General features: G+C 36.3%; 4 protein-coding genes across 10 annotated transcripts in view; 3 read left to right on the top strand and 1 right to left on the bottom strand.

The window, feature by feature from the left end:
• LOC107228051 (zinc finger protein with KRAB and SCAN domains 8-like) overlaps window positions 1-19,169 on the bottom strand; it is a 490,765-nt gene that overhangs the window by 309,978 nt on the left and 161,618 nt on the right. The gene's annotated exons all lie outside the window — the stretch shown is intronic.
• LOC124293709 lies at window positions 4,318-6,744 on the top strand. The gene has a single exon (XM_046735777.1). It carries the CDS (start codon window positions 4,478-4,480, stop codon window positions 6,659-6,661), a length of 2,184 nt encoding a protein of 727 aa, XP_046591733.1. The 5' UTR covers window positions 4,318-4,477; the 3' UTR covers window positions 6,662-6,744.
• On the top strand, window positions 8,870-11,932 carry LOC124292604. 4 transcript variants are annotated; one of them, XM_046735780.1, is made up of 5 exons: window positions 8,901-9,034; window positions 9,160-9,302; window positions 9,374-9,859; window positions 9,947-11,380; window positions 11,701-11,932. In XM_046735780.1, the coding sequence occupies exons 2-4, from the start codon at window positions 9,164-9,166 to the stop codon at window positions 11,368-11,370; spliced, it is 2,049 nt and encodes a 682-aa protein (XP_046591736.1). In that variant the 5' UTR covers window positions 8,901-9,034; window positions 9,160-9,163; the 3' UTR covers window positions 11,371-11,380; window positions 11,701-11,932. The 4 variants fall into 4 exon arrangements, with proteins under 4 accessions (XP_046591737.1, XP_046591736.1, XP_046591734.1 ...); XM_046735781.1 differs by lacking the exon at window positions 11,701-11,932 and having other exon boundaries at window positions 8,870-9,034; window positions 9,374-10,072; window positions 10,162-10,229; XM_046735778.1 differs by having other exon boundaries at window positions 8,902-9,034; window positions 9,374-11,380; window positions 11,701-11,931.
• LOC124293711 lies at window positions 11,972-15,378 on the top strand. 2 transcript variants are annotated; one of them, XM_046735788.1, is made up of 6 exons: window positions 12,413-12,710; window positions 13,353-13,568; window positions 13,718-13,918; window positions 14,074-14,396; window positions 14,475-14,643; window positions 15,006-15,378. In XM_046735788.1, the coding sequence occupies exons 1-6, from the start codon at window positions 12,440-12,442 to the stop codon at window positions 15,257-15,259; spliced, it is 1,434 nt and encodes a 477-aa protein (XP_046591744.1). In that variant the 5' UTR covers window positions 12,413-12,439; the 3' UTR covers window positions 15,260-15,378. The 2 variants fall into 2 exon arrangements, with proteins under 2 accessions (XP_046591745.1, XP_046591744.1); XM_046735789.1 differs by lacking the exon at window positions 14,475-14,643 and having other exon boundaries at window positions 11,972-12,710; window positions 15,006-15,158.

Below are 19,169 nucleotides of genomic sequence, written 5' to 3'. Positions count from 1 at the left end.
AACACGGGACAATTCAACGGTGCAGCAGTGTTGATTGAACAATCATTGGAACGAAATCTCATTTTATTACCATGTCGACACCATATATTTGAAGTAATACTGAAAGCTGTATTCGATTGTCAAATTTTCAATTCATCTGGGCCGAACGTACCTTTATTTGTAAGATTCAAGAAAGAATGGGATAAATTAGACCTTACAAAATTTGAATTTGGAATAAATGATCCAATGATTTTTGATATGTTGCAAAATGATATTCTCGGCATTCGTGAGTTTGTAGAGATTCAATTAACTTTGAATCATAATAGAGACGATTATTTAGAATTTCTAAAGTTGACATTGATATTCATAGGAGTAGTACCCGATAATTTTACGTTTCATGTTCCTGGAGCTATGCATCAAGCAAGATGGATGGCAAAGGCTATTTACTCTCTGAAAATTTATCTTTTAAGATCTACGTTTAAGCTGAATTCAAATGAAAAAAAAGCCTGGGTATAATTTGCGTTTTCATTGTAAAAATTTATATAAAAATATGGTTTATCGCATCATCATCGGTCAAAGCTCCCAATACTGATTTTAAATTGATACAATCGATTTACAATTTCCAATTAATTGACAAAAAAACGTCCTCTGCTGCTTTGAAAAAAATTTTAAATCATTTATGGTACCTAGCTCCAGAAAACTGTTTAATGGCATTGTTTGATGACGACGTTGACAAAGGAACGAAAAAAAAAATGGTTCAAAATTTGTTCGATACTTCAAATAAAACACATGATTCTTTAGATGAAAGTCAAATCTACAATCCGAAGAAATTAGTTATTGCTGAAAAAGATGTACCAACATTCTTCGAACAAGGATTGGAACAGTTTATTAACCCTTCTTCAATTAATTTCTTTCTTAAGCTGGGTTTGAACACAAGTTGGTTAAAAGAAGATTGCGAAAAATGGCAAGAAAATGAAAATTACCAGAGCTTTTTGAAAGTTGTAAACAATTTATCAGTTGAAAACGATGTTGCTGAACGTGGTGTAAAGTTAATGCAAGAATATAACGATTTATTTACAAAAGATGAAGATCAGAAGCAGTTTATAATTCAAATTTTGGATGATTACAGAGCTCGAAACATAAAAAATACAAAAGAAAGCTTAATTAAACCTTGGGATTGATAAATTAATCCATAGAAAATGATATTGTACTTTTTCGTTCTTTAAATAAATAAATAATATCAAATATAACTTGGTAATCATTAACTAAATCTATTTAAATCAATAATTGCGAATAGAAGTTAGAAAATTGTTCATATTTTAGGAAAAACAGAATTTTTAGCTCTAAATATGGTGATAAAAAAAAAATTTTGTAGAGAATTTAATTTTCTACAAGCCGTTTTTGATGATTTTTACCCAAACTTAACTACTGAGACAAATTTAAAAAAAAAACCATAATTTTATCGAAAAATTAACTTCAATTGGCCGTCGGCACGTGTTATTTTTGTTTAAATCGCAAAAGCAAAATTTTCCCCGTAGTTTCTCATCAGAAGGAAGGATTTTTTCGGGCGCCGCAAAGATTTAAATTTTTAACGACCACCCTAATATATAAGATATATACGAGGTGTGTTCAAAAAGTAAGGTGACTTTTCTAATTTCGCGGGCTATGTCCGTTCGATCTTCGATTTTTTTTTATGTTATGTTGGTACACTTGTCCCGAACATCTGTACACAGTTTCAAGTGTATAGCATGTTTAGTTTGTTTTTGACAGATACAAAGGTGAGACGTATTTTGGTGTGCTCGGCGATTTTTTGCTATCAAGAAAAATGGATCAAAGAATTTGCATCAAATTTTGTGTAAAAAATGGAATTAAGTGCTCGTATATATATATATATATATATATATATATATATATATATATATATATATATATATATATATATATATATATATATACAATTTTCCGATATATAGATCAGTATATCGTCCCACATCAACCCAACACTACTTCACATGGCGACCCCCCTATGAATGCAGAAATCCTAAATTTTGATGAAATAAAACAGCCGGAGATATTTAGTGGGTTCGATATTGATTCTGGAAAAAACCACAGTTTATCCGATTTTTGGTAAAGTAACAGATATTTTTATGGTCGGACACAACCCCTACTTTTTAGTTAATATTTTGCCATCTTGTAGATTCGATCGTCATTTTTGGGGCTACGAAATAATTGAAAATCCAGGTATTGATAAACATCCAAGTCTCATTTCTTTTAAAATGTTACCAGACTCACGTCCGTGTAGTTTGTTACTTATAAAACAGTCTAAGACTTACGTAACTACACGTTACGCCTTGTAATTTCTTGCAATTGTTATATGTACCTGATCAATGTTCATGTTTCATGTAAATTGAAGGAATGTTGAATAAACTGCCAAACATTGTAATTACAGACTTATTATTTCTATAACTATACCTTGCATGTTAAATTTACTTAACTTCTGGTAAATTTCACTAGACTGGCAAGTCCGTATATGGATAGAATGCCTGTACTGTTAATTTTACCAAAAACTTTAGTACAACAAACAGAACAATATTTTAGCTACAATTGCACCGATCGGTACTCTCAACTATAGACACTGGTAACCAGTGCATGGATTATTCCTTCAGCTTGATAAGGATACCGTACAGTTTGGTTATTCCAACAATACCAGCAGGCTCAATGAACCACATTGGGGCAGTAATTTCAACTTTATGGTCTTGTAAATTTATCGTTGTTTTGTCGTAGCAATTGAAGCATTCACTAATAGATTTATTGTTGTTTTGTCGTAACACTTACAGCATCGACTAATAAATAAGCTGTCTGGACAGAGTAAATATAATATGCGTTTTTGTAATTCTGATGCTCGGGATTGGTTTTTAGAACCAAAATTTGAGTTTCGAGCCTTACCAGACAAATAAAATAGGAATTACCGTACAGGCATTCTGTCCATATACGCGCCAGCGACTTCAGTAAAAGTTACATTCATTACGGTATTCTGAACCCGGGATTTTTCTCCGTGAAGCTATTGGGATCCAACATGTGGGCGGGGCCTATCCAAAATGGCGCAGAAAAGTTCCGCTGTCACATGACAGACGGTATGTGTGGCATGAGTTTTGTTGTCTAAATGTTGCTTAATTTAGAAAATATTTGCGATTGGGCAGGTACAAATCCTGCTCAACGAAATTTTGTAGAAGGAGAACGGGTATTAGCTGCGAATCACATATTAAAATGTGGTTTGAGCTACGAAGGTGCATCGAGTGACGAGATGTGTTTCACAGCTTTGTGTTTACAAACATCTTGTATCCGTGGTCCACCGCATGAAATAAATGGCAAAGTACAAAAAAACGGCAAAATAATATCGGTGAAGTGTTCGTGCAAAGCAGGGCAAAGTGAAAAGTGCAAGCACATCATTGCAACTCTCCTCTATTGCTACCGGTTATAAGCTAACCTAAAAATGTGACAGCCTTAAAAAATTTTACGCCAACAGCATGAGATTTGTCTTCAACTCAAATATACGTTTACAGGGCTGCCACTCTGCCTCTAATGCCACTATGTTGCCACTTTTTTTTATGATGCCACTTTTTTGCCTCTTTTTTGCAGAAATTGCCTCTAATGCCACTATTTACATGTATTTCATTGCGAAATTGAAAATTTTCATAACATTTGCGTGAAAAAAAAAATCGTGTCCATATGCTGTTAATTCGGTTTCAAATACCGCGCGTACGCTTAGTGCTAATTTGCGCCGTAGCGTCGCCATTTTCCATGGTGGTTTGTGTCGTCTGTCACAGCCACCATAATGGATTTTCGCCGCTAGTCGCAGCAGCCCCCCGAGGCACCACGTGGTCTCCGCGTTCCGCGTTTTATGTAGCAGTGACAATACAAGTGACGTAAGTATTTATTCTTATTTGTACGCAAGTTATTTCAAATAACAATGCCGTGGATTTAGTATATACTGCTGATAATGAGTTACTAGTTCAGTTAATTTGAGTTAACAAGTTAATACCCATTTCTAATGAAAGATTTGATAGAGGTTATGTCGCATCTGTCGTAGTATAGGTATTTCCAGAGCTTGACCAGACTCTGTCTTTATTATTTGAAGGCGCCAATGTTCTCGCGTATTATTCAGTCGAATTCAGTGTAGAGTGACATTATTTTCTTTTTCTTTTATAGTTGAGCGATGGTCCGTCAATATAAATTTCAAAGCAGCTGGCTGCTGAGGAATGATCCTTTAGGATATAAGGTATCCACGTGGTGCAAACAAATTGATACAGGCAATGAATTGTATTGTCAAAACTGCAATACCTCATTTTCGTACGTAACGAAGGGTTTTCATTCTATCATTCAACATTCTTCCTCCACAAAACACAAGCTGGAAGCTCGTACTAAACTGGATCAAAAGCAACTAAAATTGGATGGATCTGTTCCTGCTGAGGACGGCCGTGCCAAGGAACCGCAACGAATGGTGTTGTGCAACCAACTTGACGCTGATATGAAAGCTGAAATCATTTGGGCAATCAAAAATGTCCATAGTAATATGTCAGCAGCATCATGTGATGATTTGAAAGAAGTTTTCCAAGCCATGTTTCCAGGAGCTATTTCTGAGAAGTTCAGTCTCGGCCGTACAAAGCTAGGATACTTAATCACTGAGGCCTTAGGACCATATTTCAAGAAAATTCTTACCGACGATGTTCAGCAGTCTACAAGTTACTGTCTCTCATATGACGAAACAACTAATGTAGAACATAAAAAAGAGTTGCAGGTTAGAGTCCGATATTTTTCTGAAACTAACAAAGAAGTTGTTGCCCATCATGTACAAACATTTTTCATGGGTCATGCAACTGCCGAAGAATTAGCTAAATGCATCAATAAAGCTATTGTGGAAGCTGACTTTCTACAGGATAAGTTAATCATGCTGGGCGCTGATGGTCCGAATGTTAATAAAAAAGTATGGTCAATCTTAAATACAGAAGTAAATCAACTGCGTGGCAAGGGACTACTTGATATCGGATCGTGTAATATTCATATTATTCACAATGCATTTCTAAAAGGCCTCAGTGAACTTGGCAACGAAGTCAGTGACCTCATATTGCAAATTTACTATTTTTTCCATGGGTGGCCATCTCGCTGTGAAGACTTTGAGAAGTGTCAGATTGAAGAAAATCTTCCAACTAACCACTTCATCAAACACGTAGCGACTCGATGGCTGACACTAGAACCTAGTGCACAACGCGTTTTGGAACAGTGGAAAGGACTTACCAGGTATTTTCTACGGTTTATCCCGAATAAGAAAGATTGCAAGCAACTCATGGCATCACAAAAGTACCTTACGATATGTAAATACATACGGCAGAAAGATATGAAAGCTCAATTCTATTTTGTCATTGATAGTGCTGCTATTTTCACTAAATTTTCGTTACAATTCCAAAAAGAGGAACCTTTAATACATATTTTGTTTGACGAACTTCAAAATGTAATACTTACACTCGCTGGTCGAGTTTGTAAAGTTGAGAGCCTAAAGAATTATAAGAAAAATGATATGAAAGGACATATATTATTCGCGGACACCAATTTATGTCCAATAAATTCTATCGTGATTGATAAAACAGTGCAAGAATGTCTCAATGACAATGCATTGAGTGATAAGGAGAGACAACACTTCTTGCTGCAAGCTCGAAACCACTACAAAGAAGCAGCATTGCACATCTTGAAGAAATCCTCACTTCAAGCATATCCACATTCAAATCTCATCTACTCGTGCCGATGTCTACAACCACAGAGAATAAAGCGAACCATAAGCTGCTCACACATTGTAAAAATAGCGGAAGCAATGCCATTGCTGGAGGCTATTTCATCAAGTACACTCTTAGATGAATGGAAACTCCTACAATTAGAAGATCTACCAGAACTTGAACAAGATCGTATCGATCATTACTGGCAGAAAAATGTCTTCAGTGTGAAAGATTCAAGTAACATCCAAAAGTATCCAATAATCACCAGAGTTGTTAAAGCATGCTTGGCTTTAGCTCATGGTAGTGCGGACGTAGAACGAGGTTTCTCTAGATCTAAAAGGATTTTATCAATAGATAAAGCTGCAATGTCTGAAAGGACATTGAATGCTCGATTGGCGATTTGTGATGGAACTAAAAAGTTCAAAAATAAACCCCATCTAGTTCCTATAACAAGAGACTTAATTACCAGCGGACGCTTAGCACATCAAAACTACACATGCTTCTTAGAGGAGGAACGGAAGAAAAAATACAAAACTGCCGAAGCGGCAAAAGCCGAAAAAATGAGACTTGAGCAAGAAAAAGAAAATTTGAAAGAGATAGAATCGAAGAAACAGAGTATTGAAGACCTTGAAGTGAAACTCAAAGTAGCACAGAAAGAGCAAGACATGAAGAAACAAAGCGCTGACGCTCTGTTATCAGAAGCAAATAAACGATTACAAGTAGCGCTTAAAAACCAGGATTTACAAGCAGCCCAATTGGCACAAGGTTTGATTGAGGGTGCCGAAAAATTACGAGAACAAGAGAGAACTCAAGAAAATGTTGCATCCCGATTGGCTAAGCAAGTAGAAAAAAGAAAGAGTGGACTGCTATCAGATTTATTTGCCAAGAAACAAAAAATAACCAAAGATATTTAAATCGACTGATCACAGCATATGCTCAAGTTCGGTTAAACGAAGACTAACTATATGGTAATAATAGAATTAGAAGACTAGGATTAAATATATTAAAAAAATGTTTTTCTGGTCAAGTACGAATAGTACCTAATACTTTCGTCATTATAAAATATTCTAACGTACTATTTTATATTCCTTTATCAATGTTCACGTCCAATTAATAAATGTGATGAGTAATGTTATTTTTAAGTATATTAAGTAAAAGTAATATGATTTCGTGTTATGTTACGTTGGAAACTAAATGTGCAATGTAGATATATTTGATACACACTGTGATGAAAAATAAATAAATTTCATAAAATTATCGAAAATTCTTGCATATTTTTCACACGTTATTGAGATTATGATCTATAACCAGTGAAAAGATGTGATTCTGTTAGGCATTTAAGGCCACTTTTTTCCTAATCCTGTGCCACTTTTCTCCTGATTTCATGCCACTATTGCAACTAATTTGAGGTCCACCAGGTAGTGGAAGCCCTGCGTTTAATATGCATAAAAAATAGTGAATTTGAAGAAGAAATTCCATTCAAATTTTACTAATTTGATTTCAGAAATGACCTAGATAAAATTGGCACTATCTCTTGCACCGACAAACCGTGCAAATGGAGAAACTTGCAAGATGCTGCACTGAAATCGTACGAACCAGTTCCTTTAAACAAACATCAGTGCCTTCAGCCTCCAGAAAAGAAATACCAGAATAATGAGAGCTTGGATGACGCCCGCAAAAAAATAATTATGGAAAATCTCCCCAACTCGGCGTATGTGCAACATAAGTAAGACCAAAAGTACTTTATGAATTTTGACTAATTTCTACTGAGTGTACGGTCCAATAATTGTAACCAGAGAAATATTGTTTTCAGGAAAGGCCGTCATGAGCCCATTTTTTCGGTGTCAAACGATGCCAAAGTTTTAACAGAAACTGAGCTCAAAAGCATCGAGTCAATCTTTGACAATCAGTCAAGTGAATTCATGGAAATAATTAAAAAAACAACTGTACAGCTGTTGAAGTATTGCTGTAAACAAACATTGCAGTTGTTAGAAACAGATTGTCGTCAAGTCTGTAGAGAGACGAAATTGTCGTACGGCAAATGGCTAGACGAGCGAAAATATCGCATCACCGGCACTACTTGCTACAGTTTGTTTACTTACTCCAGCAACAAACAACCTAATTAGGATAAAAAGTGCTCTACATTCTTTGAACCGAAAGATTTCAAAACCGAGTACACCGAGTATGGTAAAGTCACTGAAGCCAAAGCAGGTTGTCAATTTGAAGAAGTGACGAATCAAAAAGTTGTGGAAACTGGGCTCGTAGTTTCACAACAAAATTTTTGGCTAGCATGCTCCCCTGATGGTGTAATTTTCGAAAAGGGAAAGCCAAACACATTGGTAGAAATTAAATGCCCGTTTGCAGGCAAATCGATGCCAATCGACGAGGCGATGAAATCGCAATTTGGCAAGTGTTTGTCACGAAATGACAAAGGAGAAATGAGCTTGAAGAAAAAGCATTGTTATTATGGCCAAGTACAATTGGGAATGGCTGTGCTGAATATTGAAAAATGTCTGTTTATTATTTATGCAGATTACGATAAGAGTTTTATCAGTTTGACCGTCAATTTTGATAAAATATTTACGTTGAAAATGTTGACAACGCTGAAAAAAGTCTATTATAATATTATGGTGCACAAAATTTGTGCGAAGTCAGCTGATATCGATATCAATAATCAGAATATTGATACGAACAACAACTTCAGTGGTAGGTAACTTCTATTAGGCGATTAGTCTAATTATAATGCAATGACTGAAAGTTAGCTTCCTATGATACAAGAATTTAATTGTATGTGATACGACTACCAAATTATTTGTAAGCCAAAGAAAGAAAATAAATTTTTCTACGTTTTGAAATACTTTTATTGTTCACACATGATTTTTTCCCTGTTTACAAAATATTTATTTTATTTAAAATTTCATTTTGTACGTTTACAATATCAATATGTTGACAAGTAATTGAATGAGTGTTTTCATTGATCTTTCATGAATTTATCATTTGCCAAGATAGGAGAACTGAGATTGATTGTGGCACATCCCGTGCAGAAATTTGAACTGGAAAGCCAGGCTACTCTCTAGCACCTCGTAGTGATTTACTGGCCAGCGCAACCTGTACAGGCCCTGCCTCGGCATTGGCGAGTTCGGCCCAATTCCGCGTTCCCTAGCCAACACTGTCCAGAAACTGGTCGTTGTTCGCTGATGAAAACTTATTACCGGTGTTTACCATTATTTATCAGTACTCCAACTTATAATTTTTAAAGTTTACTCCAGACGTCCACTGTGATATTTGTGAGTTGATTTTCGTAATCTTCGTAATGGGAATGTAGAATACCATAGTAAATATGTTTTGAAGGTAACATAACCTAAAAATTTCTATCCTATCATTTTTATGTTTTATTGTCTATCTATTTCAGCATAATGAATAACATAATTGAAAAACGACGACGAACACGCGACCGTGTGCGAAGGCATCGTTTCGTTCATCAAAACACTATTGTGCCACAGAACCATCCGCTAAATGATGACAGTGACTCTGACATCAACTCCGAAACTGAATGTGTGTAATATAAGCATCAACCTATAAGTGAAATAAAATTTCAGTTGTTATAAAGCAAGTATGAATTGCAGGTGTCAGTGATCAAGAAAATAGTAATAGGTCTGAAGAAGATGTATCCGAGGGTGGTATTTCTGAACAATTACTTGAACATAGCCAAAGTGAGATCGACGAAGAGAATGGTGACTCAGGTGACGGTTCTCAGATAGACCACGAAGAAAGTGTATCATCAGCCAGTGTCATTGATGAAAACAGTGATATCGGCTCATCTATAAATGAAGCGACTGACGATAGTTTGAATGAACGAAATGAAGCTGAGGAAATTCGAAAATGGGCAATAAAAGAACACCTTAGTCATTCTCAATTGGATGGGCTTTTGGTGATTTTGAGGAGAAGATTGCTGCCTGAACTTCCAAAGACAGCAAAAACATTTCTACGTACATCGGCAGTGGCCTATGATATACAAGACATGGAAGATTATGATGGAAATATGGGACAATTCGTGTACTTTGGTATTGCTGAAAGGCTTCGAGCCTGTGTCAATGAAGAAGTGCACATAGGTAATGAAATTTTGATCCAAGTTAATGTCGACGGACTGCCTCTCTTTAAATCAAGTAACACTCAACTGTGGCCCATTTTGTGTAAAGTTGTCCACGAACCAGACATATACGAGCCGGTGCCTGTAGCTATATACGCAGGTTCTACAAAACCAAAAAGAGTTGATGAGTTCTTGGATGAGTTCATTGAGGAAATGAACCAACTATCAGCGAATGGTATTGACATTAATGGCAGACTGTTTCAAGTAAAAATTCAAAGTTTCATATGTGATACGCCAGCTAGGTCTTTCCTCAAATGTGTTAAGGGTCATACTGGATATTATGCGTGTGAAAGGTGTACCGTGAGAGGATGCAGACCTGGCAGATCTACTGTATTTCCTGATGCGGATTGTCCTGAACGAAGTGCTGAGGACTTTAATAGACAAAGGCAGCGAGAGCATCACAATAGTGTTTCGCCATTGCTACGTTTAAGACCTGCAGTAAACTTGGTCTTGTTATTTATTCTCGATTTCTTGCACTTAGCTTGTCATGGTGTGATGAAGAAACTTTTGAAAGACTTTTGGCTTTTAGGCAATCTCCATCTCAGACTAGGCCGCAGAAGTCGAATCGAACTGTCTCGCAGAATGGAGTATTTAAAAATTCTGGTAACTTCTGAATTTCAACGTAAACCACGGTCCGTAGCGTTTATAGCAAAGTGGAAGGCCACCGAGTTTAGATTTTTTCTATTATATTGTGGAGTTGTAGTCTTGAAGGGTATTTTGAACAATAGACTATATAAACATTTTTTATTATTTCATGCGGCATGCAGAATTTTATGCTGCGAAGATCTAGCCCTCAGGTACAACAGGTTTGCAAAGAAGTATCTCAGAAGTTTTTTCTTAGTTATGCGCCAATATTATGGCCCAGATTCGCAAATCATGAACCTTCATAACTTAATTCATATGGCCGATGATGCTAAGAACATGAAGTGCTCCCTTACAAAGATAACTACATTTCCTTTTGAAAATGCACTCGGTCACATAAAAAAGTTAGTCCATTCGCCAAATCGACCATTGGCTCAAATCTGTCGCCGCTTGAATGAGAAATTTTCGATAAAAAATCATAAAGCAACTCTACCCCAGTATGTAGAGATACTCAAGGAGAATAGTGATATCCCAAATTGTAGGATGAATCACAAAGCGATATCGAAACTGAAATTCAAAGGGAAATATATACTTTCGGTCAAGGCTCCCGATAATGTAGTTCTTCTTAAAAATGGCACTATTCTCGAAATAAATCTTATGTCGTACCCTGATGACAATCTAGAAGACGTGACAATTATTGGAAAAAAATGGAAAATCAAAGAGTCGCTGTATATGTATCCGTGTGATTCGAGAGTGCTGGAAGAATGGGTGCTTGAAGACAGATCATCTGCAACTACAATTACGTGCCCTATTGATCAAATCAAACGCAAAATGATAATATTACGTTTGCCTGGAAGAGAGAAAACATATGGAATATCTCTATTACATTAATTTAACACAGGTCGGTTGAAACGTGGTATACAGTGTAATGTTACGTATATACTTGTATTAATCCGAAAAAAGTAGCTGGATATCTTTTTATATTTTAACAATAAATAATATTTTTCAGTACTCTAACCTCAAAATCTCGACCAACGCGACTTCGTCGTGATTTCGTGGCTCTAGTGATGAAAAGTACAACTCGAAACTCGTATGGATAAGGTTTTTTGACATGCGTGTTACAAGCACTCGCCTTCGGCTCGCGCCGTAAACCTCACGTCTCGTCAAAAAGCCTTATCCATACTTGTTTAGAAATGTACTATTATCCCTATTTAATTTCAGGGCGAGTGTCACAAGGTGTAATGCGCAAGCTTATTTTCACGAATAATATATGTATAAATATACATATATATTATATATGTATAATACATATATCAATATTATTCGTTTGAGTATGGGAAGACCGTCAATCAATTGCCGACACTGGAATTATTTTTGACGAGGACGTTTCTGATGTGTCTCGATATTTAAATAACGCGCGTGACTGTGGCGACATGTCGATAGTGGCGACTTGTTGACTATCGTCGTTCTGGCACGTGTTGTGTACAGCGTCCTAAAAGCCTAGAAGTGCCTGGATTTTTCTTTCACGAAAATTGCAATCATTTGAAAAAGCTGGAATTTTTTTGTAAGTGGTTCATTAAAATTATTACGAAAGCAAGCTGTTTTGAACTTTACGAAGTGAGAAGTGATCAAAAGTGTACAAAACACAAAACGTGCTGCGCAAATACCGAACGGCTCGCTGAACGTGTTATCCCACGTGCTAACCTTACATTGCATCGCTTATCATTTTTTATAACAGCTACCTGTGCCATCGACTATTCTTCGTAAGTTGTCCTTGAATATTCAAGTACAGACATTTATATTTATTACGACACAATAAGAAACTATTTATATAAATATGACACGTGCGTACTCTACCCTAACCTAACCTAATCTTACTAAACCTGTAACAGCGCATATATACATATAACAGACGCCTTTATATTATGAACAGAATCCCTCTTCGTATTTTAAGCATATAATGGGAGATGATAAAGAGGCAGAAGAGGCCATCAAGGCTTTTCAATTAGTCGAATTCGATCCACCTAATAGAAAACAAAAACGAGGCACGATAGAATGCGTACCATCGACTTGGATTTCCTATAACCCATCGACTGGCAGATGCCAATGCAAATTCATGCCACCTCCGTATTCAGTAGAGGACTCTGAACTTTTGTGTTGGCTCGTCAAAGAACAAAGCCCTCTACAAGAATCTTGGCCTGTCTACCCAATAACACTCAAGGGACATGCGAGTAAGTAAATGATCTGTTGCGTTTTCTATTAGATTTGTATATTGTTCGGAAATAATCATCAAAGGGGAATAACTGTTAAATTTTGAAAAGATGACGTATTCAGTTCATATCACAAAGGTTCGTCTGTATAGTCTCACTATAACGCCATAAGATTCGATCAGTATTTAAAGTCACTGCTCTCAGAGAGTTATAAGTAAACCCAGTTATATGTCGACGGAGCTGAAATCAGAAGATATGAAAATCTTGGGTTCTGAGGGTCATCCGAAGCTCACAAGCTTGCACTGTGTAGCCGTCACATAGTCTACGTCTGAAACTTTTAACAGAGTCAATATTGTAGAAGCCGGCTTTGCAAAAATTCATATATTTTTGTGGGTTGTGGCAACGAATAACACAAGCACATGATTGATTTCGTGTCTTCTGATCTCAGATCTAGACGTATACCGATCAAATATACATTGAGCTTTTTAACACATCAATTTTGAATCGTGTACATGTGAAGACGAGCAATAAAAAGTTAAAATTATCAAAATTTATTTTTCACTGCCAAATAATTTGTATAGCATCAAAAAGTTCAGCTGAGAGCAACATTTCTTGTAAATAATGGAAGGTTAAAAATTTCTGTTATATTTTTTCTTCTTCTAGCAACTTATGATGATGCAATGAAACGTCTCAAAGTATTAGCAGACAAGAAATTTGTATACACAGAGGATGGAACGTTACCAGAAAAAAAATCAGAGGCAGCTAAAAAAGCATATCAGAGAATCAAAGTCAAAGGCGATAAAGCAATTGCTGAAAAGTTGATGCAAGTGCAACCCATTAACACCTCCAGGAATGACGATTATGCATCAAATGTAGACTGTAAATATAATATATACAATATATATATTATACATATATAAATTAGACACTTGGGTGACCAAAATGGCGGCGCAATTTTCGCTTCTTCGATAGGGCCCTCAAAATTTTCACTCTTGTGCAAAATCAGAAGTGCGGATATATTGTTACAGCATCCTTTGAAACATCTGACCCAATTCCTTGTATTAACAGCATCAAGGCCAAGAAAAAAAATACAAAACTTAAAAATATGACAGAAACTGACAATGAGTCAACAGCTGATGAAAACAGCAATGTGATCAAACCCAGAAAAAAACCGAAGCAAAAATCAAAACAAGAACATGCTTCCTCTACCGGCAAAAACCACGTTCAAGGTGTGTACAAAAACTATTTAAATTGTTTAATTCAATTGCCGTTTTTCGACATTTCTGGAACCTAATTTGATATGAATAATTTCTAGAAACACCAAGAACCTCGTCGAATAATACATCATTATAATTAATTTTTTTACATCAAAATTTTGTTCTAGAAATTGAACGAAAACTGAGCAAAAGATCATCACGTGAAGTGTCAAAATCCACAAAAAATGTGCCTAAAGAAAATAGCTCTGAACTGAATCAGAGAGATTGTGATATCCTTAGCGGACTGAGATACGATGTTCAAATGCTAACCAAAGCCATCGACAAACTCAAGGCCATCGTTGAAAAATCGGCCTTAGCGATGGATGCTCATGGGGCAAATGTCCAAAGTTTTACGACACAATATGATCTGAACCTGCCTGTAACGACTTTGAAGGACTTTGACGCATTCGACGAGAAATTAAAAGCTGACAAAAAATTTCGTAAAGAATTCGTGAGTAAAAAAATTTGGATACTGAATTTGTATTGTCACTTATACAATATCTCACTCATTGCTTCAATCTCTCTATAGACTAGTACATTGCATTTCGTTTTCGACCACAATGCAACCTTACCAAAAAATGTGACGGCATTATTGAAAAAAAATATTTCACGGGATGTGGCCTTGAATTTCAACGCAGTGAAGGCTGGCATGGATAAACGCATTTTCAAAGAGACACAACTTTGTGGAATATTGCTGGGTAACACAATTATCGTTAACCTCAATCGTTAAATCATACCTGATAGATTTTTGTTCACTCATCTTCGAAGAATCCGTATAGGTATGCCAAAAGGTTTTTCCCATTTTAAAAAGAGAAAAGACAACTGCCTGCTTTTCGTTTTTGAAGTAAATTACAGTACAATTCAGGGTATGTCAGACTTCGCCTTGTAGGTATAGTTGGATTCAGTCTAGGTAAGACCTATCATCGTGAAGACTTAAAGCAATTTTGAAATTGATGACACCAACTTTACAAACTAATAGACTTTCCACCACGATTTGCTCTTTTAGAAGAAAAAGAAAGCAGGGTTGTTTAGTTTTTTTAACTAAAGTCTTTTCTTCCAGATGTGCTTTTGTTGAAATACAAAGAGGGAGCGCAGGGATCAATGACACATGTAACTGAAAAGAGTGTTTATCGAGAACTCGGTAACTGCCTGAGTAATGCCGTCGATTGGGATGGGCATCGTAAATCTCGACTAAAGAAAAAAGCTGCAAAGAGTACTACAATCGCTGCAGTCCAATCAGTTTGTGTCAATGTACATTGCAGCGGCACCAGCATGGAATCGTTGTCTCGTAAATCCACAGACAAATCTTCTTAGTAACGTATTCGAAAACTTCCCAAAATAGTTGTGTACTTTTGTGCTTACTGATTAAAAAAAAAGTATTAAAAAAAAAGTCATTATTTACGTACTTTTCTACTCACTGATGGGTTTGAAAAATAAAAAAAATATGTGTTACTTACGTATTTTCTATTTAGTGATGTATTAAAAAAAAAAGAAATTCACTACTAACATATTTTTCACTTACATGTTTAAAAAAAAAAATCCTACGTACTTTACTGCTGACTGATATGATGTATTGAAGAAAATAATAATATAATAATATAAATGAATAGAACTTTCATACGTTGCGAAATATTCATTCTAGAATTTATCCTTTATCCTTTTTTCCGATAATTATATGAATAGCTACTTGCAAGGATTCTGGCTAGACCCTATTAACTTTACTGGTTAGACCCTAGTCAGACCTTCTGGCTAGGCACTGCGTAGAAATGTGTTACACGCCAGGACTGGCTCAGCCCAGCTGACCTAGCCATTGCCAAGCCAGATTCATGGAAAACTAGCCAGGTGCTAGGCAGCACCGGAATTAAATTTCTGCACGGGATATGGTTGTAAATATTTCTCTAGCAAATGGGAGGAGACTGACAGGCATTGTATCTCCTAAAATACTAAAAGTTTTTATTCTCTGATTCGATCTTTCAACATGAACTCTAGCTTTCGCAATATTGCATGTCAGTAAAGATTCAGATTTAGAAAATTGTTTTTTTTTCTTTAAAAACGGTGGTCTAATCAGCTTCCAACCACGTTCGGCACACATTTTATCAATTAAAAAACCACGATCAACCATAACGCCATCCCCCGGCTCCAACAAGTCTTTTAAATCGCATTGCTCAAAAATATCGGTGTCAGAGACTCTGCCGCCATAAGGGTTTGAGATGTACGAAATATTTCCTGCGGGTGTAACTGCAGTCATAACTTTAAATGTCTCAGACTTTTTGTAATGAGAATAACAAATCACTTGACAGCAGAGCTTTGACGGTCTTTGAATAAAAATTTCAGTACAGTCGATAACTGCTCGAGTATTTTCAAATCCCTCAAAACATTGTGGCAAATTTCGCGATATTTCGTCTTTTGAAGGCCACTCTATTGCTACTTTTAAGCTCTCACTCAACAATTGGATCATTTCTAGGAAGACTCTTTGACAGTGCTGTGCTGTGTAATATTGAAACAAGCCGGCCAAAAAGCTGTATGTTATATTTTGTTTCAACTTTACATACGTCATGACCACTTTGTTTCTTAAACTCATTCTTGAATTATATTGATCTGGATGTTTTTGTAACGTTATGCCGACAAGATTAACAATACAGTCTAAAATCGCATATTATTCTATTCCTGTGGCAGTGCTCAAAGCACTGTCATTGGGGAACAAATCCAAAAAATTAGGCATGATATCGCTCGTTTTTACTTGAACTCCGATATCTTTAGTCAACTCAGGAGTAATTGACTTGTTACAATGCGTTAAGACATCATTAATTGAAATATCATTGTCAATTGAGTATCCAAGCGACCGATGTAGCGAATCATCAAAGGATAGCGCCGGTAACCGCTGCGCTGAGACATCACTCTTTGTCACCTTGAATTCTTCTCCCATCTCTTCGTGAAAACTGGATTCGCACTTCTCGAGTCGAATGGTCTCTTCTTGAGGTGCAATTGCATCGAGCCTCTCGACGTTATTTCGTCTTAAACGTCTCTCAAATCGTTGACGATCAATTTTTTTTTTTTTCGCAGATTGCATGAGACCGCTGCTAGATGGCAAATTAATAGAAGGGATAGCGTTTTTCTTTAAAAAACGCTTTTTTGCTGCAACATCTGTAAGAATTAATTGCGTCATGAAAAAGTCAGTCACTGAAGTTTCATAATTTCTAGGTTATGTTATGCTAAGATTTCTTACTTACCAGGCAATAAATAATCCTCCTTTGTAAAGTGTAATGCACACACTCTCATTTGACCCGTCACTGTCTTAATTTTTAAAGCCTTTGTCCATGCTTTAAAACGGTCAATCGTTTCAACAGTGTCGAAATGATTTTTGACATAGACAGAGCGCGCACCAATTTTTGGAAAGGCGTGAAAACTTAAGTCTATGTTTTTTTTTGATGAACTTTCACACCCTTGTACAACACAGTGAAAATTTTTTTTCCCTGGTGGTGCACGTGACGAATATTTTGCGGGGTGCATTATTGCAATTGCAATGTTTTGCAATCGATAAAAATCCACATAAAAACACGTGAACTGACTAACTACTATTCCTCCTTTTTCTGTTTCCGCTTTCGACCACCAGATGTCATGTCTCCCTATGTTGGATCCCAATGGATATCGAGTTACCCATTGTCGTAGAGTTATACAACTCTCTCATCGAGTTTATAAAAGGGTTTCGAGATCAATTCGATGTCTACGAACGCAAAGCTCAAGAGAAGTCTGGTATCAACGAGTATGTACAAGATACGTCGCGACCGCGTAGGTGTGCAACGAGGTTTCAAGAAAATTGCGAGAATGAGAATATTTTTCCGGCAGAGAGAATCTCAAGGTCAACACCTTCTACTTTATAATAGATAAACTTATCAGTGAGTTAACTTCTCGCTCAAAATCGTACGTGACGTTGTGAAAAAAATTCAATTTTTTTACACGACTTGGAGAGATGGACCACAATGAAATCAGATCGAGAACACGTGATCTGTAATACCTCTATTCCGGAGATTTAGAAGAGTCGATTGAAATTGAATGTCAACATCTTGGTGCACATTTGAAAACCTTAAAAATTCAATCAATTTCAGCAAGTTAATTGTGCACAATGCTGCTCGAGAGAAACTTGGGTCCAGTATATCCAAACGTCAACATTGCTCTTCGAATATTATTGAGTATGCCAGCAACTAACTGTTCGGCTGAGCGCTGATTTTCGGTATTACGCCAAGTTAAAAACTATTTAAGATCGACTATATCACAAGAGCGTCTTAATGCTCTTGCCATCTTGTGTATCGAATCAGAAATTATAAAGAATACCCAATTTGACAACCTTGTTACAGAATTCGCGCGTGCGAAGTCTTGCAGAGGTTATTTCGGTTCAGTAATGGTACAAATAAATTATCTGTACTTGGGAGTCACGAGTTTTATCTCTCTATCTAATAAAAAAGTTTCAAACAAATGAACAGGTAGAAAAAGATTATAATAACAATAGTAAAAAAAGACTATAATAACAATAGTATAAAAAAGATTATAGGAACAGTAGTATACGCATGAAGTTGGCGGTGGGGTGAGATCCCGAAAACAAAACAAAAAGCTTCTAGCAAACCCTTTGACAGCTGTCATCGACTGTTTATGACAGTCTTTGACAAATATCTTTATAGGTATCTGTTTCTGACGCGCAAAAAATGAACATGCAAACGAAAATTATCAAGATGATTCCCGACGGGGATTGTCTTTTTCGCGCGTTGGCGTATTGTGTATACGGCACTCAAGATCGACACGCAGAGGTGAGACTGAGTATCGTTTCAAATATAGTGGATAATTGGTCTACATTTGCGGGTTTTACTACAGGTAATGAGTCAAACGGTGCTGTGATTAGGTCACCTGGTGATTACAAATCACATATGAATAAAAATGGAATATACGGGCGAGAAGCAGAATTAGCTGCAGCTGCGGACATTTTTAAGATATGTTTAATCGTGTATCGCGAAGAACAAATTCATCCACACCGGATCGGATCACAAAATGAAACACAATTCTCGCCACTCTTCACCGGCGACGGAGACAGTGGACACTTTGATGTCTTGTAGAACCAAAATAAAATTCAGATAGTGAGTAATAAGTATGAAAAGTAACAATCAAGTAATAGTAAATCTAAATATATCACCAAACAGTCAAAAGGACAGCCAGGATTTACGATGACAATGGA

The sequence above is a fragment of the Neodiprion lecontei genome, chromosome 3 (assembly GCF_021901455.1).
Source record: "Neodiprion lecontei isolate iyNeoLeco1 chromosome 3, iyNeoLeco1.1, whole genome shotgun sequence".
Classification (NCBI taxonomy): domain Eukaryota; kingdom Metazoa; phylum Arthropoda; class Insecta; order Hymenoptera; family Diprionidae; genus Neodiprion; species Neodiprion lecontei.
This window is presented reverse-complemented; position numbering and strand designations above follow the sequence as displayed.